The sequence below is a fragment of the Carassius carassius genome, chromosome 30 (genome assembly GCF_963082965.1).
Source record: "Carassius carassius chromosome 30, fCarCar2.1, whole genome shotgun sequence".
Classification (NCBI taxonomy): domain Eukaryota; kingdom Metazoa; phylum Chordata; class Actinopteri; order Cypriniformes; family Cyprinidae; genus Carassius; species Carassius carassius.
This window is the reverse complement of record NC_081784.1, coordinates 5847086-5874864: the sequence shown is the minus strand read 5'-3', so window position 1 is coordinate 5874864 and position 27779 is coordinate 5847086. Positions and strand designations below refer to the sequence as shown.

General features: G+C 36.2%; 2 protein-coding genes across 3 annotated transcripts; both read right to left on the bottom strand.

Moving 5' to 3' along the window:
* Positions 1-966: 966 nt before the first annotated feature.
* On the bottom strand, positions 967-15130 carry LOC132110470 (uncharacterized). Its single transcript, XM_059517100.1, has 16 exons — positions 14895-15130; positions 11136-11209; positions 8776-8856; positions 8510-8566; positions 6705-6896; positions 6476-6601; positions 5739-5787; positions 5096-5186; positions 4872-5013; positions 4664-4768; positions 4058-4136; positions 3691-3724; positions 3492-3566; positions 3297-3399; positions 3026-3129; positions 967-2905 (listed from the first exon to the last, which is right to left on the bottom strand). The coding sequence occupies exons 1-16, from the start codon at positions 14947-14949 to the stop codon at positions 2779-2781; spliced, it is 1494 nt and encodes a 497-aa protein (XP_059373083.1). The 5' UTR covers positions 14950-15130; the 3' UTR covers positions 967-2778.
* Positions 15131-15727: 597 nt separating this feature from the next.
* Positions 15728-24741, bottom strand: LOC132110469 (pyridine nucleotide-disulfide oxidoreductase domain-containing protein 2-like). Of its 2 annotated transcripts, XM_059517098.1 has the most exons (16): positions 24577-24741; positions 22703-22722; positions 22522-22615; positions 22232-22305; positions 21881-22036; positions 21555-21708; positions 21344-21405; positions 20494-20591; positions 20265-20406; positions 20008-20142; positions 19578-19650; positions 18267-18423; positions 17893-18047; positions 16874-16980; positions 16577-16697; positions 15728-16414 (listed from the first exon to the last, which is right to left on the bottom strand). In XM_059517098.1, the coding sequence occupies exons 1-16, from the start codon at positions 24692-24694 to the stop codon at positions 16344-16346; spliced, it is 1737 nt and encodes a 578-aa protein (XP_059373081.1). In that variant the 5' UTR covers positions 24695-24741; the 3' UTR covers positions 15728-16343. The 2 variants fall into 2 exon arrangements, with proteins under 2 accessions (XP_059373081.1, XP_059373082.1); XM_059517099.1 differs by lacking the exons at positions 22522-22615; positions 22703-22722; positions 24577-24741 and having other exon boundaries at positions 21881-22079; positions 22232-22270.
* Between the last annotated feature and the right edge of the window lie 3038 nt (positions 24742-27779).

The following is a 27779-nucleotide window of genomic DNA, read 5'->3' as shown; positions in this document are numbered from 1 at the left end:
ATGTGGATTACGGTGATGTTTTTAGCAGCTGTTTGGACACATTCACTGATCCATTGGGGAGCAAGTGATGTAATGCTAAACTTCTCCAAATGTGCTCCGATGAAGAAACAAACTCATCTACATCTTGGATGCCCTGAGGGTGAGAACATTTTAGCAAATTATAATTTGTGGGTGAACTATTCCTTTAAATGCTTTAATGTTCAATTAAATGTCAATTCAGTGGACACATTTACTGGGAAGGACTGACTGAGTCACAACAGCTGTGTTATCAATAGACTCTTCCTAAACAATACATACAGGCCAGAAACCACTGGCTCTAGGCCACAACAGCAGGCTGGAAGCCATACACGCTCTGATAGAGTGAAGGCTTGCTTATATATCCAGCAGTATTTTCCCTGACTCTCGTACTCTGTGTGCCAAGTGCTCTTCATTTGGGATGCCTGCCCACACTAACCACAGGTCACTTTCAAGTACTGCTGATGAAAGAAGAATTTTGTGATGGTTCAGTTATTTTGGATGTCTATATCCTGATGCTCTCAAGACATACTAGATATTTGTACAAATTACAGAAACATTTGTTTCATTACGTTTGTTTATGCTGAAATTATGGAGTTTAGTTTATTAGGCATACTAGTGAATTTATTGTTAATCCTCTGAAAGAAGGCCATCTAGTGTCAGTTGATATATACACTTGAATTTAGAGTGTCAAATGATCCTTCAGAAATCTTTCTAATATGCTGTAAAATATATATATATATATATATATATATATATATATATAAAATCTCACTGACCCCAAACTTTTAAATGGTAGTGTATATTTTAAGGGCATTTATTTTGGCATCAAAAAGCGAAAAGATCCATGCTAAATAACTATTTTCAAGAAAACTAGACAGTAAGCTAGTATTCCAATACAAACTCTGCCTTACAGTGAATAGCACCAAAAAAAAGCAGATGAGGAAAATCAAGTTTCTATACATTTATTACAATGACTTTTTCCCAAAGCGGTGCTAAATAAAAGTAAAAATACATTTTGAAAAGAATACGGAGCATGAATGTGACAAAAGTGAGAAAGATTACAGAAGAAAAATCTAATGAAATTTGAGAATCACTGCAAAAAGAGAGAAATTTCTCCATGTGAGTGATACATATCCATTAATGAATGACTTAACTATTAAGGGCTCTTTGAGGAAGTGAAGAATTGTTCAAATAAGTCACTTCCCCTTTGTTCATGGAGGACCTCAGCTTAAATATTAATGCCAAAACCACCTATCTGATAATAAAGCAAATATTTTCAATGCACTCTGGACTGTCACATAGAGTCAATAGAAGCCCAACTAAACTTAAAGCCCTAGTGTGTCTACAGCCTAAAACTGAGGAAAAGACATTAACTGAGCGTAAATAGTGTAATGTTCAAAAATAGCAATGTGTTTGTCTGTGGTACACTAGGTTAACATTAGTGTTTATTTGGTTAAGTGTTTCAGAACAGCATTTTCAAATGCAATGAAACGAGAGTATCGCTTGATGAAATCATTATCATACCAATAATAACTTAAACAAAAAATGTGCATGCTGTTCTACAAGATGATGTCATGAGGTGTCCTTCTTATCCACTAAACCCAGAGCAAGAATGTTAAATAAAAGAGGAAATGATGATCAACTTTGCGCTGACGGCATGAAAAGTGCCAAAGCAAGAGTTCCCTGTGTCTCGGAACTCTTGCATAAGAAAACCACAAGATTTTCTGCATTTTGTGAAGCAGCATGACATGATCTATGACCGAAAACGGTGTTTTTGATCACTTTGTGCCAAAATATTATTCCACGTTTATATTTATAGATAAATGTAAATAATATCTAAATGGCAATGGCATGCCATTGGAAAATACAATGAAAAAAAAAAACACTGATGACCACAGATCATCAATACCTTCAGCAACAAGATTTTGACCACCTAAGAACATCCACTCATCTTAGGTGAGGAGGAAAAAAACACCATCCATCATGTTTTTCACTCGAGGAACAGCCTAAAGCTCACTATCTGATACGGTAAAGTGCAAGACAGCTAGAAAAATCAAAACAAAGAACTGAAAATCATTTATCAAGAGACTTAATTTCTTTTAAAGCTTCAAATTATTGCGCAAAGCCCTTTGCAATACTGATATCCCCTCAAATGTCTTCCATTTCGAGGCGTTTGAGAGAACTTGCTGGAAAAGTCCAATTAAAAATCTGGATGAATGAATAGATTGAGTGTGTCTGAGGTGGTGGAATCAAAGCAAAACACACAAGTCAAACTAAATAAGCTCATTTTCCCTGAATGCCTTTTCTCTTTCTCAATGTAAAATCGACATATGGCACAGTATTATTCTTTGGTATGATCCACCCATCCAAATTTTGAGGGTTTGTGACCTCAAATACAGAACTGAAGTCATTCTCTTGGGATGTACTCAAATGTCAGATCAGATCTACGGCTCTTCTTTGGGTTGGTAGTGTTGGCACAGGAAGAGAGCATATGATATGAGAGGCCGTGTAAACCTCAGCAGGCGGCGATGCGGTGCGCTCTGCACCACCCAAACCTCACCTCAAAAGAGACACTTTTCCCAGAGTCCTGTCTGCTTTAAAACCCTGTGAGGTTCCGAGTCTGACAGTGAAGAACTCTGACCTCAAGAGAGCCGTTATAAGACTCTGATCCACAATACTAGTCCTGACCTACAGTTAATCAAAGTGAAGTTTACAGTCCCTACATTCATGCAGTCATCTCCCAAAGAGGCTGGCGTTGACTCAAGGTTGCCAGTCTTTTCCTCGATGATCGGGAATGTGCTTAAAGCGACACCTATCTCCAAAATGACAGCCGGTGGTCCTCCAAAAGTAACACTCATCTTCGTTGACAGGACCTCTGCGTCTTGACCTGGAATAACCACAAATTAGTTTGGACATCTGTGTTTCTTTTAAAAAACATTTGTTTTTTTTATGGAAGACAATAAGTGCTGTTGATAACATCTCATTAACAACAAAGAGACTGAATTACCCAGCAGCCCCTGCAGGTTGTTGAATTGCAGGTGTTGGCAGGACTCTCTGAATCCGTCGATCTGGATATCGAACCACTAGTCGGGTATTCTCAATAAAATGTCCCTGAGAAGAGTGCGTGAGAAGAGTGCGTGTAAATACATAAAAATATATTAATTATTATAATTAATTATTTTTTTAATCACATCTTTGTAAAACAAAAGATACTTGATTAATAATGATAACAACAACAAAAAATAATAATACTTAATTATCATCAGTGTTACCCTTACATGGAGTTTCTCCATCGCACGGGAGGCCATGTTGGCGTTCTTAAAGTTAACAAAAGCACAGAAACGTTCATGCAGAACCCGAATGCTGTCAATTTCTCCATAACTGGCAAACATCAACAAAAATGAAAAAAGAAATCATTGCAAATAGTTTTAGAACTTCAGTTTTGTAAAAAGACAATGTTATTCAAATCTCACATTTTGAAGAGGTCCTGCAGATGTTTCTCTGTCAGTTCTGTGGTCACGTTTCCCACCCACAAGGAATTGCAAGGACTTGTGAAATACAGAGAAAAAGACAGAAAGGTAAATATAGATACAGAATTAATTGGAGAGAGCAACATTTCAAAAATAAGTAAATGCAAAGATTTAAACGGAAATCAGTTAAATGATGTCTTACCCTGGTTGGAGGAGAGCACAGTCCTGATTTGAAGCTGTATAATAAACATAAAAAATTAGCCATGAGAACTGAATTGAGTGTGGCGAATTATCAAAGGGGTGTTATGTACAATAAAGCAGAGTTTAGATGTTTATGTTGGCAGAGAAAGATTGTGTGACACTGGAGACTGGAGTAATGGTGCTGAAACTTCAGCTCTGCATCAGGAATAAGGAACGTTTTAAAATATATAAAATCAGAATTTCATGTCATTTAAGATTGTGGTCAAGAATAACTTCCGATTCTCAGTGTCTCTGATGTAAATCAGTGTATCAAGAGCACCCTCGTGTGGCTCAATATAAAATTAGGCAAAATGAAAAAGGGCTCTTACCCTTGGCTGCAACAACATCCTGCACCGTGTTGTATTTTTCCAGCAACTGAATACTCTGTTCCTCATCATATCCAAGATCCTAATAATGAGAACACCTTTTTTCATCACTGCATTACTTGCATTGTCTGCAAAATGACTAAATGTAAATTACAGGCCACAAATTATATTTTGGTGTATACGTGGTGTATACTGACCCCGTTCTAAACTAAAATACTTCACTCAAACATGAAAATTATTCTCATTCTATTGTTATTCAAAACTTGTTTGACTTTCTTCTGTGAAAAAAAAAGGAGATGCTTGGCATGTCTGAGCTGCTTTTGTTCCAACCAAGGTTCTGTAGCTCCAAAAATATGGGTGAATCATGGCAGAGTGTCATTTTTTCCCACTGATCTTTCATTGAAAAGAAATCAACAAAGATTTGGGGAAAAAAGGAAAAGAAAATGATTTGCAGAGGCTTTTTACGAAGCAATTTTGGCTATTCTGAACGTACAAATTTTATGAGCACGTTCTATAGTTTGTTCTCTGGTACTCGATCCCATAACCTTGTCTTTGCTAACTTTGACCATGCTCTACTAATTTAACTAAAGTGAGAAATCCTGTTCTTACCATAAGTTGTTGCACCTTACAGTACAAGAGGTCATTGACCGCTTCCTCACAGTCTTCGTCCAGATTTAGCACCTGTTCCATGGCTTTCTCAGCTTCACAGTACCTCTATTACAAACAAACCCACATACAGATTCACTGATACACAGCTATATGCAGATTTCCTCCATACACAGGAAGAAAAACACATAAATATGCCACTGGTCCATACCTTAAGTCCCATTAGTGCACTTCCCCTACGATAATAGCCTTTGGGCCAATTGGGAGCCATTTGGATGGACTTCTCAGCATCTGCGAGGGCCAGAGGATACTGCTCCAGACAACAGTAGCAGTAGGAGCGATTTCCAAAAAACCTGTTTTTCAAAAATAAGTCAATTAATAACAACAAAAAAAGAAAGATATGTGGATATGATTTCATGCATATCAGTGCATCACCTGTAGTCTTTCGGGTCAAACGTGATGGCCTCTGTAAACAGACTAAGAGCTTGCGTGTACTGACCCTCCTGAACAAATCGAATCCCTCTTTCTGGAGTGAAGAAAAAGGAGGACTCATATGGAAGAGATTATGGAAGAAAAATAACGACAAATGTCTTTGAAACAAAAAAGCATGTTGTGTTGCACTAACTGACAAAATAATCCATTGCATTAAAGGTGCTTGAACTTTAATGCCTTGTTTTTTAAAAGACATTTGTCCTAATTTTTCTTGTGTATGTGTATAGGTAAAGAATAACAGGACAAACGTTTGACTATGATATTACTGTTTAAAAATGGTGTGAAACTGAAGCATTTGAAATATTGTTAAACAGATCACCTAAAAATGAAACTCAGTTCATTAATTATCTTTCAAGTCTTTCCAAACCGATTTCTTTTTGAAGAACATTCTGAAATATATTTCCAATAATGAATGTGAATTTGGACTAGTCTTCTGAAGCCAAATTATGAAATTTAAGTTTGGAACAATGACCATTTTAATGTTAGGGTGAACTACAAAACACACACACACACACACACACACTAGACATTCCTCCCTTCTCTAGTTTGTCTAGAAATGTATCAGAAAGAAAGACATTTTACATACCTACTAGTAAGGCACTTCTTTTAGTGTTAGCATCTGATAAGCCAATGACCTGTGTAAAAAAAAAAATATATATATATATATATATATTTATATTACAGGAATATTACAATAGTCCACTGCTTTTGAAAGAAGTTTCTTATGCTCGCCAAGGCTGCATTTATTTGATACTGGGGACACATTATTATTAAATATTTGTATATTTGATCAATTTAAGGCATCCTTGATTATATTCATTTAAAAAAATTACTTACTATGAACTATTTTTGAATGGTAGTGCACACTAAACTTAGCCAAGAAAAACCAAACAAACTAAAATGTGAAAGACATACAGCAGTAATTAAAGTATTATTTCACAACAAAAAATGACATGTAGGAGATACAGAAAGAAGTCATGTGCAAAACTACACACAGTAGTTCTATATTTAAAAAACGTGTTTAAATTCAACATGTTCTAAAAGCACAAAACAATTGGCCTTGGTGGATAAAGGCAAAATCTATAGTAAAGTGAAACATGCAATCCATCAGGACAGTTGCAGTACTACCAGCTGAAAGGAATAGAAGCTGTCATATAAGCCCAAAGTGACAGCACATACAGATTTATGAACTATGTTAATAACCAAGAATCCCAACGCACAAGTTCAGCATTTATGGGCTCCACCTTTACTACACAAGAGTATGGGAAGCCGGCACAAGGCAAGAAACCACAGGACATTAAATAAACCATTACAAAAACTCACTTCTCCTGGTCTGCTTTCATTTTCCTTGTTCTCTTTCGACTTGTGAGCTCCTTTACTTTTAGCTTTGGGTCGAATATGACTGACGGCATTGGCAACAAAAGCACTATTCACATCCCACCCCGGGTCCTAAAGATGAAGAAACAGTGTCAAAGTTAGTCATTTAAACATTCAAATCACAAACTCTCAGCATCCATCAGCGGGAACAGTATAGTTGGCTCAGTTTTCGTACCTCCTCACTAGACCGGGCCGTCGGCTGCCGGTTGCTTTTGTTCCCTGATGCCAGTGGAGCTTCAGAAGAACTTTTTCTTAAAGGAGTAACTGGCTTCTCTTCCACCTTTGAAAGGCCTATAGCTTCCACCTCCTCTGGCTCAGACTCCTCAGACTCGTCAAGTTCAGAATCAGCTCCGCCATTCTCCTCCCCCTGAAAACAAATATATACACATTTTAATAATAATTATTGTTTGTTTTTATTGCTACACCAGCATCTATGGCTATTTTCATGGAAAGATCAATGTAAATTAAAATAAATAAATAGGATTATAATACAATAGTAATAAAAAACAACAACTAGCAACCAACTCCACAACCAACAAGAGAGTAAAGACTTTTACATTAAATATTTCAAAGGATGCTGAATTAGAATGATTTCTTAAGGATCATGTGACTTTGAAATAATGGCAGCTGAACATTCAGCTTTGCCATCACAGGAATAAATTACATTTTCGAAGATATTCAAATAGAAAACTGTTTTTATTTGAAATGGTAATAATATTCAAAAATATTACTATTTTACTGTATTTTTGATCAAATAAATGCTTCCTTGGTGAACACTATACATTTTTAATGGCTCCACATTTTTAGACAGTGTGTGTGCAACAAAAACACAACTATTTTTAACATGCCTTCTTAAATACCCAATAATTATGGTTGTAAGTGACATTTCTGAACATGATGCACTGATTTGCAGCAATTAGGGGTGGACAATATAACCAAAATCTTTTTTTATTGTATGATCAATTTTATTTCACATTAACGATATAATCACAATATAGCTTTTATTATTATTATTATTATTAAAAATAAGACAAATAAGCAAAGTACAAACAAAATAGAACAAATAAATATTAAACACACTTTTAATTTATTCAGCTTCAGTAGGCTAGGTTTAACATAGTAATATTACAGAATAAAGTTTATAAATAAAACACTGCATAGCCTTCACTGCACCAGTCAAACATGAACTGATTCTTACTAAAAATCCAGTGATTTAGTCAAATGCAGTGAATCATTAACATTAATAATGACAGACAGCAGCAGGTAAATAAGAGTGTTGTCCCTTTAAGACAAGCTGCATTGGTCCAATATACTGAAACACATCCGCTTTTCACACAACTGTTTATGTTCATTTAACACATAACCGAATGCGTTTACATGAACACTCCACACGACGAGCATTTTGACATAATTGTGTGTGTATTTGACCATTCAAGCACCATGAAACACGAAAGAGATCTGTTTTTGCGATCACATGCTGTCTGAGAGAGGGGCTTTCAGTACGCAAGCTTCGGCTGTGTGCCAGTCAGCACGAGCAGCAGATTGAGTTATTTTTCACTGCTTATTGTGCTTAATAATTTTATTAAACATCATGCACTTCCCAAATTGGTGAGTGCATGCTGTCTGGGAGAGGTGCTTCCTGAGTATGTGTGTGTGTGCGTGTGTGTGTGTGTGTGTGTGTGTGTGTGTGTGTATGTGTGTGTGTGTGTGTGTGTGTGTGTGTGTTTGTCAGTCAGAGAGAGCACCACACTGAGTTCATTTTCACTGCTTATTGTACTTAACACTATCAAGTGCTTCACACTCTTTATTTTCTCACTCATGCATGTTTCCTTGTCACTCAAATGTGTATATAACCTTTAAGTAGTACTGTCACGCAGACATATTTGCATACCGGGGAATACACAATATAGAAAAATCTCTAATGATATTCTGTCTAAGCCCTCTCACACCATCCTCAGCCTTAAACTAGTTTCAATTTACCTGTTCAGTACTTTCATCCTTTTTACCCCGCTCTAGTTTCTTTCGCTGACGATGACGCTAAAAAAATAAATAAATAAAAAGACAAATTAAAATGTATGTTTGGCAGCAACACAATGCATGTAATAAAATCTACTTAGGGCTCTATTTAGGGCTCTGTTCACAATAAGAAAAAAACACAATGCTCAATAGATCTACCCTGACAGACGGCTCTAGGTTAAAGTGGACTTATTCTTGTACATAGTGTGTTAAAGTTCAACTCCTCTCACCTTCCTCTTGGCTTTGCGCCTCTCTGCTTTCCGTCTGGCCCTCTCTTCCTCACTGAGACCCTCCTCACCAATAAAGACATCCTGTAAAGCACAAATATAAAACTATCAGCACATGCAGGTACTGCTTTCAGAAGAGAAAAATAATTGTGCAAAATAGCAGCAAACAGTGCAGCAAGTCCCTTATTTAAGAGGTTTAAGAAGGTAATCCTACTGTACCTTATTCAAAATAGATTTCTTTAGCTATATTTGCTACAATAAAATTAAAACAGTTACAAAACCACTGTGGAGGATTTTGGCCTCTATAAATCCATATGCAGATTGATAATATACAAATGAATGAAAGTGAATGAAAGCGGTCTTGCTCATTCTGTGAATGGTTAACCATTTCAAATGCAAATCAAAGCTTAAATTCTTAAAGACGACCGCAGTGAAAAAGGTATGGGGCAGAAGACATCTCTTACACTCTCTAATGTTACTCACTGAAAGAATGCACACTATCATGGACCGATAAGACACAATTAAAATGTTTCAGCATGAATGCGAAACATTCACCAAAATAATACACAATGTTACTTGGAACAAAAGAGCCTCAAAGCAGTTGCACAGTATATGCTGGGAGTATCTCTGTTTGGAGCACACTGACCTGACCTTAACCCAACTGATATGTTGAGGTATGACTAGAAGATAATGTTCATGCACTAACAAAAACACCAAAGACCCAAAGATATCTACTATGGCCCAAAAAAAATATGGACACCCTAAAGCCATACTTCATCGGTATCAGTGGCTTTCCATTACACACAAATATTATCGGCATCTGTAAAAGTTTTTTTTACTCATTTGTACTATTGATTTTGACCAACTGGTGATTTTTAGTAGATAATAGAAGCGAGTTTACCTCAATATGCAAATAAAAAAAAAATTTATTAACTGTATATGTATTTACTTCCATCAAACATTTGGAGTTGATACGATTTTTAAAGATTCTTATGCTCATAGGGGCCGTTTACACCTGGCCACTTCATGCGTTTTCTCAGATCGGATAGCTATCCGATCGTGAAAAGACCAGGTGTAAATGCCCTCCGAAACGCATTTGAGATGGATTTGAATCCGATCGCTCAAACCACTTCAGGAGGTGGTCTGGGCCGCATTCCAGACAAAACTAGACAAGTGTAAATGCATCTGGTTGTTAAAACCACATATGTAAATTGTACTCCTCCCCAAAATGCTAAAAAAATAAACGTGTGAGGGCGTGTTATAGGCTATATGTAATGTTATAGCCAGATATGACGACGCTACTGGAACACGCACCACCAGATGAGAAGCTGAGCATATATTCATTAAACCAACGTGCAAACTATCGCAAATCAAAGTGAAAGTAAGTCGCGAACGCTTAACACACAATCATCATCATTAATAGTAGAGAAACGAAATGATCTTACCAGTGCTGTTGTCGCTCTCTCTTATTGCGGTCTTTGATTTTGAAATTTTAGCTGATGATCAATAAAATGCAGCTCATATCTGTTGCTTTCGGTGACGTGCACTCCATTAAATCTGCATATAGCGCGGGAATTGAAGATCGGATTTAAATCCGTTTCGCAAAAACACATTCATGTGACCAGGTGTAAAGGGAACCGTTTTGATAAATCAGATAGCTATCCGATCTGAGAAAACGCATAAAGTGGCCAGGTGTAAACAGCCCCATAAAGGCTGCACTGATTTGATCAAAAATACAGTGAAAACAGTAATACTGTGAAAAATTATTATAATTTAAAGTAACTGATTCTATTTAAATATATTTTAAAAAGTAATTTATTCCTGTGATGCCAAAGCTGAATTTGTCACATGATTGTTCAGAAATCACTTTTTTGTCAATGTTGAAATGTTGAAAACAGCTGTGCCACTTAATATTTTGGTGGAAAGTCATACATTTGTTTCTAGATTCTTCCATGAATAAAAAGAACAGCATGTAGCAGAAATATAATTTTTTCGTATAATTATATATATTTTTACTGTTACTTTTGATCAATTTAATTTGTCCTTGCCAAATAAAAGTAAAAACATTTTTTTTTGTAGAAATAAATATCATACTTAACCTTTGACACTAATCAAAGATTTTGGCATTAAATGTTTCTATAGTGGCTTTAAAAGTGTATAAATAAACAAACTTTATACAGTATACTATCTAAGGTTATTGTGCAGAAATTGTGCAGGAATAGTTGCCATAGTATTTGAAAGACCTTAATTAAATTTCACACTTTATTTTCAGATTTAATTTCTGACTGAACTAGTAAGTCAAAAAACATCTGCAAGCAGCTGGTTCATAAACAGGCTATAGCTTATACCGACTGTTCTTGTACCTGTGAGAGTGTGTGGACATTCTGCTCGGGGAGGGCACCCATGTCCGTCTCCTCTGGCCTCTCATCACTGGAGCCTGTGGAAAGATAAGAGAGAGAAAACAATCAATAAAGTCCAGTTCAAGCCAAGAGAATCAGTCAAGCATAAGCCAACATCACACTCTGTGAACAGAGTTAAAACATTCAATAAGGCAGAAATGAAAAACACAAGCCACTTGTTTTGTATTAGAACATAGTCAAATCCCAACATTTACCATTTCCTATAGTCCATCCCAAAGCCATACATTTGTGACAACTTTTACACTTTAAAACTGCCAGACAGTCATTTCAATCAGAGTGCTACAATTACAAACCCATGAAACTTTCACAATCAAGTCTTGGTTTTACTTCTAGAACTGCATTAGTTTCTCTACTGACCAGAAATTCAAGGTCTTTGTGAGGGGTGTCAAACTCAAATCCTGGAGGGCCAGAGGCCTACATAGTTTAGATTCAACCCTAATTAAACACACCTCATCTGACTAATCAAGTCCTTCAGGCTTATTTGAAAACTACATGGTATGTGTGTTGGAGCAGGATTGGAACAGAACTCTGCAGGGCTCCAGCCCTCCAGGAATTGAATTTGACACCCCTGGTCTATGTTAGAAAATTTTAAACTTGATTTTAATTTCACATTATCTTTGCTAAAAGCCAACCAAATCCAGGGCAAACTGAGTTATCAGTGAGAAGAAAACTGCACTCATAAATTACTCAACAAACATGGAACCCAAAGTCCTTGCAGGATTGCAATTCAACTGTCAGATAGCCTAAAGTTTCCTTTGCAGTGGTAAAATTAGACCTTGCAGTCATTTCTCCAAACTACATGGCCTCAGATAAACTACACAGCTCAAAACATTCCTCAAGAAAGCCATTTACACTGCTGCCTAGTAAAACAATGCTTTCTTTGAAGATCCTCCAACAGCCGTGATTTGGATTTTGCCATCAGCTAATATAAGCAGATGGTTTTCAGACAAAATTTTCAGTTGTTTTCTGTTATGGGATTCTTGACAATTCAGTGATAGTTTTATTCTTGATTCAGCCCAGAGCTTTGATACATTACAATAAGCAACCATCTGCGGAATATCCAAAATATCCATTTTTGTTTGACATAAACAGAAAAGAATCACCAAGTCACCACATTTTTTTTTCCACAGTTGTTACCCAAACACTAGAATTCCTGGTTCAGAAAGAGATGTGGATTTGACTCTTTATATGCTTGTTAACTGATTCCTTATTAGAGAGAATCAAAGACACATTAGACACTCCCTATCCTCAATCACCTCCATTAGCCATTGCCACACTCTTAATATCCCAAATGCAGAAAAGAGTTGCACACAGCTTGCCTTCGGTTTCAAATCACAGTAAATCTAACACCACAAATCTCAAACAAATGCAGATCCAAGCAAGCTGTGATCTGAGGCGTGATGCATTGGCTAGCACACTTCCCTTAAAGTTACTCATCTCACACTTTGACGGCCTTGTGACAATGGCGGTCCAAAAAAACGATATACCTTCGATAAAGAAACCATGTGGCCCTGGGCTAGTCACATCTTCTTTGGATCATGCAAACTGTTCCATGCAAATGATCCCAACTGATAGTGTTTTCACTGCTGTGAGTCAGTATACGGAATCCATTGATTAAAACTGAGAATCTTGACTCATACTACAAATTAGTACTGCACGCAACAGCAGAAAAGACAAGTGAGGACTGTAAGGATGTTACAATGGTAACAAAGACATTCATTTCAAAACCAGGAATGAGGTTGAAAGCTATTCGAAGCATCTGACAAAACATCTGAATGTTTTACTACAAAATGCAACAAACAAGTAAATAGCAATGTACAGCAACAGCCCAGAAAAAAAAAAAAAACTATTTACACTTTTTGCATTTTATGGTAATGGTTCTTGTTCTTCTTATGAATATTACATTTCTACTACAAACTTTAAATACAGCCCAATATTAGACAAGACTAGCAGTACTTCATGTCATATAGGAGAACCTTTAAATGTTCCTCAAATAATTTTCATTTTCTTTATAAACCCCCCATGCAACTGTGGGATCACGCTCTAATGCAGGGGTTCTAAATTCCAGTCCTTTTTTAGATCAAAAAACATTATAATTTACAATAGGCTCTTCCTGCCCTATTTTGAACCCCTCATCGCTTTGTTTGAATAGGCATGGCAGATTGTAGACTCGGAAGTAAACGCCCACTGGGATGATTAGCTAACAGTTGTGTATGTTTGTCAGCCTTCATCCTACACAGATGGACTCTGCTGTGATTTGGGTTATAAACATAGAAATACCAAGTACATATCAAATGATCTGTAATAACAGACAAAGCAATAGTGACCACATAATAAAAACAGCTACTCACACTTTTGTGGTGCGACATTACGGACAGATCCAATATAGTCTGCACAGCATCGTCATTTAGTTTCAATCTTTCAGAAAATCCTGTGTGGAATTGTGCCTTGTTTGTAAACGAATCACCGGTAAAATAAAATGAACAAAGAACCAAATTCTTACTGGATCTTCATTAAAAATCAAGTTTACCCACTCTTTCCTAATATTGGGATCAGAAGGACGACTGTGTTTTTCCACAACTTGGCACTGCACAGCGTCTTGTTGTCTTCTGAGTCCCTTTATCGTTTGTCTCTCTGCGTTTGTCTCTCTTGTTATTTACTTACAACATGCACAAATTGGTGGGCGGAGCTAAACAGGCAGTGCTGTAGAAGCAGGCATTGATCTTATGAGGAGGCGGGGTTTAGTCACACTATTACATCATAAAGTGGCACATTCGTGTATGTGAGTTGGACCAGGGTTGGAATAAAACTGATTGAAAAACAATCTTGCCCACCTTAAGCAATATGATATACTAGCTAAGTATATCATATTGCTTAAGTTAAGTTTGTTCCAAATAACAGCTACAAGCTTGTATTTTCAAGGTTAATAACTTTTGTTAGATTTCCAAAGAACCATATAGGGGTAACTTGAGAATCCAAAATGGTTATTGATCAAGTTTGGTGCTTATTGTTAAGAAAGAAGAACCTTAAAAAAAAATACATGTTAGCCCTTGAGGCAAAAAAGACTTGAGGCAATCCTACTGAAATTATTACAAATTATCATTACATTAGGATGCAATCTGAATCGGTTTGTAAACGTTTAAAAAACACACTCAAACAGGTAATGACCAGCTGTTAAAATCATTTTTAGTGTCTCTGTGATTCAAAGGCTTCACTGCTTCACGTGATTTCTACAGTATATTTGCATTAGTTTTAAACAATAAACCAAACTGTATAATCAAAACGCCTCACAAAGAAACTGAAACTTATTATTTTACTTTTATTTTTCGTAACATTTTAATATTGAACATTAAATATGGATTTGACGGATTTTAAGGTTTGGAAACAATTATGGTCTCTCCGGTTGACAACTGCAGTTATGTGGAGTTAAACAACATTTGCATAATTGACATCATGATATATATGATACATTTGTAATATATATATATATATATATATATATATATATATATATATATATATATATATATATATATATATATATAAAACTGACTGGTATAATAAAACAATATATCACTGTCACTAACGCGCGTTAAGGTGAGATAAGCGGGTTGTGACGTGTGTTTTACAGCTCTGGTACGTGGAAAACTAACTTTACATCTCGGACAGTCAGAAACAAAGTTTCCATGCAGTGAAACTCACCGCTGAGCCCCAGTAACCGGGAGAAATCCAAACTGAACTTCATTAGTCCAACCATCCAGCATTATTACCCTCAGTACCGCTACAGTAACGTAAACACGATAAAAATACACGTCAAAACAACAAATGAATAGTCATATTTAAAGTTGCGGCGATAGATGTGTTGTTTCTCTTCCTGGGCGTCGAGCGGAGCGTCAGGCGGCGGGTGTGTTGAACTGAACTCAAGCACCTCCCAAAATCCAGCGTCTTAAAGGGCCGCAGGAGCCATAGTGTCCTGGAGTCATACTCCTCTCGATAACATAAAGCCGCACCTTAATTTCATATTTCGTTGACTACTATGACAAGACACATTTTATATATATGTTATGATCTAATATATATGTACAACAAAGCACTATATATATATATATATATATTAACATTAAATAGAGTGCTTTGTTGTACACTGAATATTTGGAATATGTACTTTCGTAGGTCATACAGGTTTCAATGAATGCAGAAAATTTGCATACTGTGCAGTTTACATACTACTGTATATATATATATATATATATATATATATATATATATATATATATATATATATATATATACTACAAAATAGTAGGAGTTTTATATAGGTTAGCGTGCTATAACGAACAAAGTCTTAAATTGTTTTGTTTTCTAGAGTGTGTGTGAGTGCTGAAATTTATGTAAATTAAAAATCCTTCTAATATTATTTTATGTAATATTTTTATCAAAGGTGAATTCCGCAGTTCTGAATTAGCATCACCCGAGAGAAATGCTAAAACGTGCTTTAAAAAAAAACGGCTATAAAGCTTCAAACAGCAGCCCACTTTCATAGCACCAAATTATTATTTTTTTTATTCTCAAAACAATGTCACAGCTTTTTGTGAGAACATTTAGTGTGGTTTAGTCACACGGTACATCACAAGTTATATAACCTGCAAAAGTAGCCTATTCCTTAGTCTGGTTAGACACCATATTGAATTTAACACACAACGAGGCTGTGAGGGATAGATTTACAGTCTTTACAATGGTACACACTGTACTATGGTCCTAGATCATGTAATTATTACAACTCACAAAATTGTCACAACGTTTTTGTCTATTTTAATTTTTTTTGTTTTGTTTCAGCAGCTGAACAATTGCAATGTTGTTATATATCACAGCTGAATCCATTGAACGCACTGTACTGCAGTCCCTCACAACTCACTTTCATTCCTGTCAAAAACCAAATATAGTGCTACCCTGACTCAAGTACATGTATTAATTTTTATTTATCAAAATTTCACTGAAAAAATACATGTCATATTATAGAAACAGATTATGGGAGTGTTTAAAATATAGAAGAAAACACATACAATGTTAACAACACTTATCATTTGTCTTCATCTCTCTTTTCATTAAAATATCCCTTTGGAAAATTAAATTCCCCACTGAAGGCCAAGATCAAAGTTGCTTGAAATCTGCTAGAACTTTGAGAGCTGAATTCCAGCCAGCTGCACCCATAACACCTCCACCTGAATGAGACAAACTCACATAAATGCTGGAAAACACAGAGGAGGTTATGCACTTCACGCTCAACATTTACCTGATCTGGATTTATGAAACATGAGATCACACTGGTGACATTTCTAAACCCAATACGTACTGTTTTAGCTTTTATTTATTCAGGCACAGACCTGGATGGCTGCCGCTGCTACATAAGTACAGTCCTTTGACTGGTGAGCAGTAGTCTGCGACAGAGGGCAAAGGCCTCGCCAGGTAAAGCTGATCCAAAGACATTGAGCCATGAAATATATTCTGTGGCATAAAAAATGCATGTAATGAATGTTTGGAATGATACGACGTGCAAATATACCACAATTAACTTCTGAATGAAGGTCCAAATCATTTATTAGATTCTGTATGCCTCTGAAAAAAGGTTATGAAGGTACAAAAAGTCCAGGTTCATGTTTATTAAATTTAAATATTCATACCCCTCCAGTGAGACCAAAGACCCTCTCGAGATCAGGAGGAGTCAAGATGTCTTTGCCAACTATAGACTTTTTAAATCCTGGTGCGTAATGCTCAACCCAGTCGAATACTGTGAAACAAGAAACATGGGACCAATTACAACAAAGATCTTATTACTTTGAGGCATCTGATATCACTGCGCTAGCACAGACAGTATCACTCTGTTCAAAAGTGACTAGTTCATGGCCTGCCTGACCTGTCTATCAGAGTGTGAATATTTGGATGGTTTAAGGGGGAGGAAGGGTTTGGCTCATCTAATGTTGGGGGGTCATAAAGAAATGGATACACTTAGCATAAACATGCGTATTTAAACAGCTCATGAAAAGTCTTTCTTGAATTACAAATATAATATTTTATATTTATTATATAAAAAAACAGTAATATTGTGAAATATTATTGCAGTTTGCTGATTTCGTACCTTACTAATAATTTTATTTTAAGTGTAAATTTTGAAAACAGTTTTTGATGGTTAATATTTCTGTGGAAATCATGACTCTTTTTTTTTGTTTTTTGTTTAAGCAGAAAGTTGAATTTATTTCTGAAGGACCGCGCGGTACTGAAGACTGGAGTATCTTTTTTTTTTAAAAATCAACTTTGCCAAAGGAATAAATTGCATTTTAAATTATTAATTATTTTTTTTACTGTAATATTATTTTGCAATATTACTGTTTTTTTGGTCATTAATGCAGCCTTTGTTTGATACTTCGTTCAAAAATGGTTATATATTATAGTTATAATATTTGTGTGTGTGTGTGTGTGTGTGTGTGTGTGTGTGTGTGTGTGTGTGTGTGTGTGTGTGTGTGTGTGTGAGACTGACTGATATACAGTAACTAATATATAAGTCACTGTCTATGACATGCTGAACTCATCAAACCTGTCTGGATTACACTTTGAAAGACCTTCAAGACCTTTTACAAACACAAGGCTTATAATACCCGTGCACACAAACACCACAAAAAAATGCAAATAGGACACTAGGTACCTGTGTCAGCAAATCGATCTCTGTCCTCATCCGTCCAATCGCGGTGACCCTCCAACAAATATGGGGTAAACTGGATGAAGAGAGACACCACATGACAGCCGGGAGGCGCTAGAGTCGGATCCAGCACTGAGGGAATGGTCATTTCTATCATAGGCCTACACAAAACCACCAGAAGATGAATCAGGATATCATGTAAATCGCTGTGGTTTGGTGCACTGGAAAACCATCACCATAAACCCTGTCCACGGACAACAGATGTATTTTCTGTGAAACTCTGGTCATGACTTGCAAATTCAGATGTCCTGATGCATTCGTGTGTGTAATGTGCAACTATTATTTGTTCAATTATAAGCACAACAGCAGGTTTTTCCCACCTGGAGGACGGGTATCCCTGCTGGCCCTCCCTGTAGGCCTCCTCCAGCACCTCCACACTCTCACAGTTCAGGTGGATTGAACACTGATGATGTGGACCCGGATTTCCATCCGCACTATTCGGAGCAGCCAAGAAATTAGGCAGCTTGTCTATAGCCACTGTTCATTTGCAAAGGACAGAGACTGATAATTAAAATCAAAAAATGTACAAGAAAAAGACTAATTGAACTCCATTAGTTACATTTCTTGCAAGGCAGCACCCCAGCTAACAAATTTATGTTCTAAGAACATTAAGTTATGAAAACGTTATTTCTTATTGTTCTCTGAACGTTCAAAATGTCCACATGTTTTTTTTTAATGCGAAGAAAGATCTTTTACACTGCGAAGAAATTATTTTATTTCTCAGTACTTTTGCTTTGTTTCCAGTACAAATATCTATAAAGATCCTTAAATAATAAAAACATTTACTGGAGAAAGCAAAATTACTTGTGATATTATTCCAATAAAAAGAATAATTAAGAATGAGTGATTTCATGCTTAAAACAAGAAAAACATCTGTCAATTTTGTAAAAATTGGTATTTAATTGGAAAATTAGTTTATTATCCTATTGGCAGACATTTTTATATGTATAAAGTCTGTATAAAAATTTATAATTTTGATCATTTTAAGAAAAAAACAAAAGACTTGTTATCTGACATTTTGATATGACATTTGCTTATGTAATTGAAACTTAATTCAGGAATGTTTTGATATTTGAAAAACAAGACAAAAATACTGAGGAAGAAAATATTTTTTTGTAGTGCAGCAACTAATTTACACCAAAATGCTTAAAATACAGGCCCCATTCAAACTTTGATTCGTAGATAATTTCCGAGTTGTTTTGTTTTTAATTCATTATTTAAAATTATTTTAATAATTATTTACAATTATTTTAATAATTATTTACAATTATTTACAATTATTTAAATAATTATTAAATAATTATTAATTATTAAATAATTATTTTAATTACTGAATTATTCATTAAAGTACTGAATGTCATTTTCCACCACTTAAATGTAATGATAGTGATGATGTCATCATAAAGTTTGGACTCTGAATTCCAGCTGGAATACTCTAATGCTCATATTAGCATAATGAATTATCTGTGGTCTTATCTTGCTTGCTTATTAAGTGTCAAGACAACACTAAAAGTTCCTTACACAGAACCAAAGCCTTAAATATTAACACTCTTCTTTTGCTGCTTTGCCAACACTGTTGAAATGCACATTTAGTTTGATGAAGTGAAGCGTTAAATTCTGTGTAATCTTACCATTTATCTTGGTAACAGGAGAGGTGTAGTCAATCTGATCTACAGCCGTGATGAATGCCTCTGGCAGGGCATCCTTTACCGGGATAACCACAGACATAAATTATTCAGAATTGTCATTAACATTTAAGTAAATGGTTGTTCATTTTTCCACATTATTATTATTATTTTGTTTTCACCTTGGACTAATAAAAACAGGTTCAATAGAATTCTTTTTTTTTTTTTTTTATAGATAAATAATCCTACTTTAAACTGAACTAATTCACATGTGGACAGTGTTGAGAGTCAAAGAATGGGGTCACTCCTTCAGTAAATACAGGTAAAATGACTCCAGCTCAAGGCACAACAGAACAGGATGACATGAACTGTGAAACATTTCGAAACATCTAAAAATGAGCTGAACTGACGTGGTCTTGGGACTTCAGGTCTGTACCTGTGGTGTGAGCTGTTTGAAGGTGATGTAGGGAGTGGCGTTGGACAGAACCGCTTTACTATGGACTTCGGTTCCGTCTGTCAGCACAACACCCTTGGCAGAACCATCTTGACCGATAAGGACCTGTTTAACGTCCTGCAGGCGCCCAGGAAAGCACTAGATTAATATTAGTGAGACAACCGGTTCTTTTGAATGAATGTGCCAAGCACAGAAACAATGGCTTGAGAAAAGGTTACACCTTCTTCCTGAATACTAACCCTGTTTGTAAAAATATCTGCTCCGAGAGAGCGGGCGGAGCTGGCGATCGATTGAGAGACTCCGCCCATTCCTCCCTCCACGTAACCCCAGGCACCTTTCTCTTTCTCCAGCTCACCCATGACATGGTGCAGCAGGACGTATCTACAGGACGAATCATACAGTATCCACAACACCAAGCACAAGATTTTCTGAATTAGTTCGATCACATAAAAGTCAAACTATCCTCACCCACTTCCAGGATTATTTGGGCTTGTGTTTGCACCAATCACAGAGTCGGTGGCTAATGTGGCTCTCAACGGCTCCGATTCAAACCAGCGATTGAGCACCTACAGAAAAATAAACAAGAAGGCTTCTAATAACATGAATCACATTCTCAAACTCACAAATAATTAATTTCTTAAGCAATGCTCATAAAAGCAGAAAATGATTGATTCATATTTTGATGTGTATTTTTAAAAGGCATTTCTTATGCTTATAAAGACTGCATTTATTTGCTCAAAAATACAGTGAAATAGTAATATTGTGATATTGTGCACTTGTTTGCAACAAAGGGCATTGTGAAAAGTGCTAGATAAATAAATGTGAATTGAACCGAATAACTGTTTCTATTGTAATATATTATGAAATGTAATTTATTCCTGTGATGACAAAGCTGTCTTTTCAGTAGCCATTTCAGTCTTGGTGAGCATAAGACGCTTTTTTCAAAAACATTTGAAAAAATCTAAATTATTCTACACTTTTTACTTTCAGTGTAGGTGCAAGCAACAATAAAGTTGCCAAGCTTGCAGTGGCAGATGTGTTTTAACCTGAACACAATCCAATAATCAGAGGACAAAATAACTGATTGCATTATCTGGAAACTGAGCAAATTTACATTGCAAATAATTTACAATGCCTGACCCCTAGGGGGCGGAGTCCCAAAATTTCATAGAGACCCTCAGGCCACTTTTAGTTTTACTTCTTGTTTGGCTTCTTTGCTGTAAAATTTGACCTTCAGGGGGTCTGGTACTTTTTCGGTCAAATATATTCAAAAATTACATGTATTTCTTTTCTGTCAAGGGCAGGAGGCATAACCCACCTTCATAACTGGAGCTGTAACAAGTTCATAGAAATCGGGTATGTTCTTTCCCAACTTCAACCCTTTAAACATAGAAGCACGTGGATTGTCTTTAATGTATCAGTTGTAGAAGTCCTATTCTAATAAGACTCTCTGTCTTATGTAAGCAGCAGCAGAACAACCAAGGAAAATCTGGTTTATTATGTGTTATATAACCATGAAGTATCATTACCAGACTTCACCAAAGGTTTCAAGCTCCCTAGGGCACTTATTTTCTTTCTCAAAGAGCCCTGAGTCAGTCTTGGTATGTCAACGGGTGGAGCGTCTAAAAGAGGGTGGATGGCACAGGCAAGTCTTTCCAAATAAGATAAAAAATCAGGATAGACCTTTAGTGATAGGACAGAGAAAAAAAGCATATAAATTATGTATATTTAGTTCATTATCTGAGGTAGAAGGGTGTGTAGGCAGTTTTCACAGTATTTTTATTTCTAGTGTCACATGCAAGTTTATGAAAGTGCTCTTGCAAAAATCTAATTCCTCTAGTCAGTGATACTGAACCTTGGCATCTTTCTCTGAGAATTTGCCAATCTCTTGCTGAGTCTTTGTCAAGTCAGCTCCAAGCGTTAAAGACCGCGGTGGCCGCCCTCTTACACCATCCTCCAACATGGGGGTAAATGAATAGGGGTCCCTCATGTACACCTTCAGGCCGTGTTTCTGCACAGAAAGACACACTGTGGAGAACTGCTGTCATTTTAGCCTGTTTCTTCTCCTTCTGAAAATGAAGTGTCCTTCAAAGCTTAAAAGTGTATTTAAAAAATTGTACTTGCAGATAATAAAAAAGATAGTACAATTTAATGACTATGTTTCTTAACAAAGAGAGAATCTGGCATGTAACATCAATGAGAACACCTTGAGCTCCAGGTCCTGGTAGATGTGTGGGCGCAGTAAACTGAGCAGATAGGAGGCCCTGGAAAAATGGAACCCTGAAATCAACAGGCAAACTACATTGATTCACAGCTGAATTTTTATACATCGTCAGGGTCAACCAGCAATCTAGACTTAAAATGCTTAGACTACGTACTATATCTATTCTGAAATTCAAATTATTGATGATAAAAGAGTGCTTTGAGAAACTGATCTTTGGCCAATCTGTAGGGGATTTAGGGAAGCATGGTCTGGTGATAAACTTGAACTTGCACCTGGAATAATCTCTTCAGATACAGCTGCTCCTCCGAGCACATGCCTGCGTTCCAGGACTGCTGTTTTCAGGCCTCCCTTCTGCAGATATGCTGACTGGGCAAATCACAACAGGTGGTTTTTAGAGATGAAACTGTTGTGCAACTGGTCAAACACATGAGAACACATTTGGTGTGTACTTACAGCAATAAGGCCATTGTGACCTGCAAATAAAGAAAAGGATTTTAGGTTTGTTCGAAGGAGTCTAAATTCTACAATCATTTATAGATGTTGAATAATAGCTGATCAGTGTAGCATTTTCTCATGAAACATGAAGGTTACAAAGCAAAGTATGACTGTTGTTCAAAGTATGCAGGAGTGTGCAACTACATTTTTACATATAATAAAAAGGACACAAATAAAACACTCTGCATGTTTTTACAGTATAACTTTTACTCCTGCAGGAAAAGCATGGAAGGTTCATGGACATTTTTTATCTCACTGGGACATTTGTATACATAATATCATAATAATTTAAAACTATTGTGTATCGCTTGGAGACTACTAGGCATATAACCGTGTTGATTCCTCGTCTTCTGCTGCTACACCCCCCCCCCCCCCCACAGGTGTTTCAGGCTAAGTACTTCCTGCCAAAGTGTTCCAGTTCAGTGGCTGCTTCAAGACACCAGAAGGCTCCATCTACTCAACAGCCTGCTAAAGCCGTGCCCTCAATGACCCAGACTCCTCCAAGATATGATCCTGGGCTTGCACAGCACTTTCAGGCAGCGAACCAGTGCTCATTTCCCAACCGCCAAGGACCCGGCCAACATGTGATGCTGGATCCTGAGCCTCAGTAGCTGTCTTGAGAGAGAACGAAGAGAGGGTCTCGCAGAGGCCGGACTTCCCTCAAAGAAAACTCTCCGTTCCCCTGCCTTGTGGGCAATGGAAGCTCTGTTCAAAGTGGACCCGCCCTTGACTTTTAACTTTTGTTGTTTGATTAACATTATTACCATAAAAAATGCATATTGATATACGTCCAATAATTTCTTAACTGTTTACGTTTTCTTAAGACGGTACCAACAGCTATTCTGACATAATTTTGTGTGTATTTGCTCAAGCAGACATGAAATAGAACTCGTTACTTGCATTCTATGCATGCTTCATGTGTGTGGATAGAAATTATCCATCCTAGTGCTTGAGTACTAAATTTAGATCTCTTTAGCGCTGTATTGTGCTTTAATGGCTTAAATCACTTTATTATTTAAACTGACAAGACTAAAAAAAAATATTTAGCCAGTAGATGTCGGCACCTAGAATTTTGCCAGGTTAACCCCAGTACCAGCTGAAGTGCAGGTACACGAACATGAACAAATCAGGCTTCAGTATCAGAGTAAACCGAGAGTTCATCCCTTATCTCAGAAAAATTACAGAGAAAAGGGGCAATCGAAAAATACATTTTAAATATATTTAATTGATATGTTACAAAAGGTAATTTATCTGCTAAAACTGCATTTATACCTGTGAATAATTTTGTAAAGTGTTAATTTTACTTTATTAGAAATATCATATTTGTATGGTAATGTCCAAAATGCTATGCCTAGATAATGAGGTTTAAGCCATTTGGATTTACATGGAGGGTGCGACATTAAAGGAGTTATTAAAACGTTTGTCAAAAAAGGAGAGACCATTTACAAAACTTTTGTGATATTTTTACGTTTGAATTATTATTAAATCTGAGATTTTGGTTAAGATTATTATGCCACTGGGAATAGCCTTAATTAATTTGTAAACTTCTTTTTCGTGACTGGTTCTTCCTGGCCAGCGTTGAGAAAAACAACAGGTGCCATGTGACCACGTTGTCTGCGCGCTGCTTTTAAAGGTCTCTGAATAATAATTCATATCTGTACGACACTGATAAATGGTCATTAAAAATAAAATTTAAACACACACTGAAGAGGTCACGTAAAATAATAATTATTTACATAGTCGAAGAAAAGCCCTATTTAGGCACTCAATTTCGTTCCATGTTATATTTTTGTTGTGTGTCTTTAGGCCGTGAATGAATGGCTGTAGCCTACCTGCACCAATAACGATCGCATCATATTGAGGTTTGAGGGCAGTGGTGCTGTGCCTGCCGCGTCGTGTCACTGAAATAAAGCCCCTGTGCGCGCGACCTGCCCTGACAGCCGCAGCCATGACGAGTCAGCTAACCCAAAGCTCAAACTCCACAACTGCGCCCCTCTTCACAGTGTACTAGGGGGAGTACAAAGTTATTTTTCTCTCCTTGGAAAACTCCTCCTCCACATATATAAAAAAAAAAAAGCAGGGACCAGGGGTCCTCATTGGAATGCTAGGGGAAAAGTTTATAAATGACTGAAAACACAGATAATTCTATGATGGGGCATGGTCCTGCCTGGGTTATTTTTTCAACCCAAATGCATGGATTGAGCTTTTGGATCTTTTTTGTGTGTGTGTGGGTTGGGGGGGTTAAGTGTTTGGGTAGTTTTTGTGTCACCCGGCCCTTGGGTCAAGACTTAACCCAGCAGTTGAGTTATTTATCGCAGGGTTTTTTCATCCTCTTCTGAAGAGAGCAGTTGTAAGTGTCATCGAATTGATGCATTTTTCTTTTCAGAAAAATACAGGTTTGTGTATATTTTATTTTAGATAAAATCGTTACTGTGCTGCACATCGTTCAGTTCAATGTAGAGCAAGGGGAGCGGAGTGAATAACCTAAGAGTTAAACCAGTGTTGCATCTGTGTTTTCGTGTGATGGAAAGGCCTGATGCCATGCATAAAATAAATGATTTTATTCATAAAGATACAGAATATAAATACTTTGGATGTTAAAATATGTCCTCAGAGCTGTTTACTGTTTGTTTATGGGCAGGTTATGCAGGCAGTCACAGCATATTTCGGCTATGAGTGAAACGCAGGGCGGCGGTCTGAAGGTAGCAGTTCCCCACCAAACACGATTCCAGCTTGGGCACAAGGACCAGCGCTGTTACTATGGAAAAAGAATAACAAGAGACTTCTAATGTTTGTTAAGCCAGTTTAAATATATGCATGGCCTACGTATTAAAAACTATATAAACAATACTGTAAATGAAATAAATAAAAGGAAAATAAAGGAAGTTATCATGCAAACCAGGGGTTAATTGAGAATTTAGAAAGAGTTTAGAGAATTTAAGTTAATCTGTAATCATTAATTCATGTATGAAGTAAAAACATAAGCTTGTATTAGGCCTATAGTAAAAATAAATCAACTCAGTTTGCTGGGTAAAATTAACCCAAAATGTGTTCTGTCCAATATTTACCCTGGCCTTGGATTGAAAATAACCCAAATTGGGTTATTTTTAACCCAGTGCTTTTTAGAGTATTCTAACAAAACATACCATATTTTTGGGCATTGCAATTGCATTGATTCTACTGAAAAGCACTTCTTTTGTTGATTTTATTGCTGTTTTTCAGTGACAGTGTATTTATCAGTCTAAAAAATCTGCAGAATAGACCCTTTTATGCACTTAATAACTGGTATTGAGGCAAGTATATAGAGAAACGGCTGCAGAAAGTTCAGTTATAGAGTCACTGTAATATCAGCAATCTCTTGGTAAATCTTTATACCACATGGTACATGGTTAACTGTCTGTTGTTTTTCATGTCTAGATAACTATTCAAAGTGACAACATCTTGCATTTTGAGAGTGTTAGACCGAGGTCCAAAGAAAGATTTATGGTCAAAGTGTTGTTTAAAGAAACCAAGTCTTAACCTATAAGACTTTAACCTTGTTTTATAATCTGTACTTGATAAAAGGGATAGCAACCTAAAGGTATAGGTCTCAATATAAATACTTAACAGAGTGAGAGTGTTCCACTCCTTTAAAAGTGTGCGATGAAAGCACATATCAAGACAAAACAAGTTAAAAGAGCTTTGTCTATAACTACCGTGCTACTTAAGGCACAAGGAAAAATTCAAAGACAGAGCCAAATGATCTCACATCAGATTCACAGTAGCTCCATTGTATTGAGTTGTTTGCTTCTTAAAGCTGCTTTACTGAGAAGACTGTGAAAACTGATTATGATTAAGATGAACAGATTATCACCTGTTTGTGGCATGCCTGTGATCTCAAGGTTTGTGAGCATGTTATCAACAAAATAAAACTAGACAAATTTAGAAGTACAAGCTGTTTACTGTATCCTCATCATTTCTGTATCTTACACTGAGAAGTGTGAGATATCTTGTGTTCTCTGACTTGTCCTGAGAAATCCTGTTTATGAAAGAAAAATGAGAAGTGAAATGACATGAGGGTACGGACTTGGGGTAAAACCAGTACTGAATACCAGGGCCCCAAAGGAAGAGAGGGCCCTTGAAAAGTCCGGAATATATTTTATATTTTATTTGGGGGCCCATCAGGACTGCCTATGCATAGGGCCCGGGATCTTGTGCAACGCCCCTGTATGTATATATATATATATATATATATATATATATATACATACACACAAGGAAATTCACTTGCCATATGCCACATGCTATAATTCAAATACAAATTAATTATAGCAATGGTTAGCTTTTCAGAGTATACATTTGTAAAAGAAGAAAAATATCTCAAGTCATTCAAAATATGATAGCATTCAATTTTTTCATTAATTACAAATATTTAATATAATATTTTATTTATAACATTATGTTCCTAATTTGAAAAATTATTTTTGCATGTAATTCTAAGGCATTCTGCATTTAAGAAAGAAAGAAAGAAAGAAAGAAAGAAAGAAAGAAAGAAAGAAAGAAAGAAAGAAAGAAAGAAAGAAAGAAAGAAAGAAAGGACAAGTGCCGAGATGATATCAAAGCCACATTTTATTCCAGTAGGTGGCAGCAAAGACTTTGGGTTTTCTTACAGAGGACGGGCTCATTCCTTTATCAGAAACAAATATAAAAAATAAATTTAATTATCATTACAGGTAGACATAATCATCTGAACCATTTTCTATGTAAAAAAGCATAATAATTAATGCATGATTTATTAACACTTCACAATTTAATGTCAATAGTTGAACAATGTACAATACATCCACAGTGGCCATCCAATATTTATTTACCAACCAAAAGCAATCATATTTTAATAGATTGTCAAAGATTAATAAATGCTGCGAAAATATTGCTCATGTTAGCTAATGCATTAACAAACAAAGACAATATTGTAAGGTATTAGATGTATTATTTCTGTATCAGCCTTTAACTTTAATTAATATCCTGCTAACATGGATCATTGACTATTTAAGAT

Coding starts and splice junctions, on each gene's coding strand:
- LOC132110469 (XM_059517098.1), bottom strand. CDS start 24,694: ATGGCTGCGGCTGTCAGGGCAGGTCGCGCGCACAGGGGCTTTATTTCA. Junction 22,037..22,231: donor ACCAGGACCTGGAGCTCAAG/GTGTTCTCATTG, acceptor CTTTCTGTGCAG/AAACACGGCCTGAAGGTGTA. Junction 16,981..17,892: donor AGATCGATTTGCTGACACAG/GTACCTAGTGTC, acceptor CTTGTTTCACAG/TATTCGACTGGGTTGAGCAT.
- LOC132110470 (XM_059517100.1), bottom strand. CDS start 14,949: ATGGTTGGACTAATGAAGTTCAGTTTGGATTTCTCCCGGTTACTGGGG. Junction 3,567..3,690: donor TGTGCTCTCCTCCAACCAGG/GTAAGACATCAT, acceptor GTATTTCACAAG/TCCTTGCAATTCCTTGTGGG. Junction 3,400..3,491: donor CTGCAGGACCTCTTCAAAAT/GTGAGATTTGAA, acceptor GATGTTTGCCAG/TTATGGAGAAATTGACAGCA.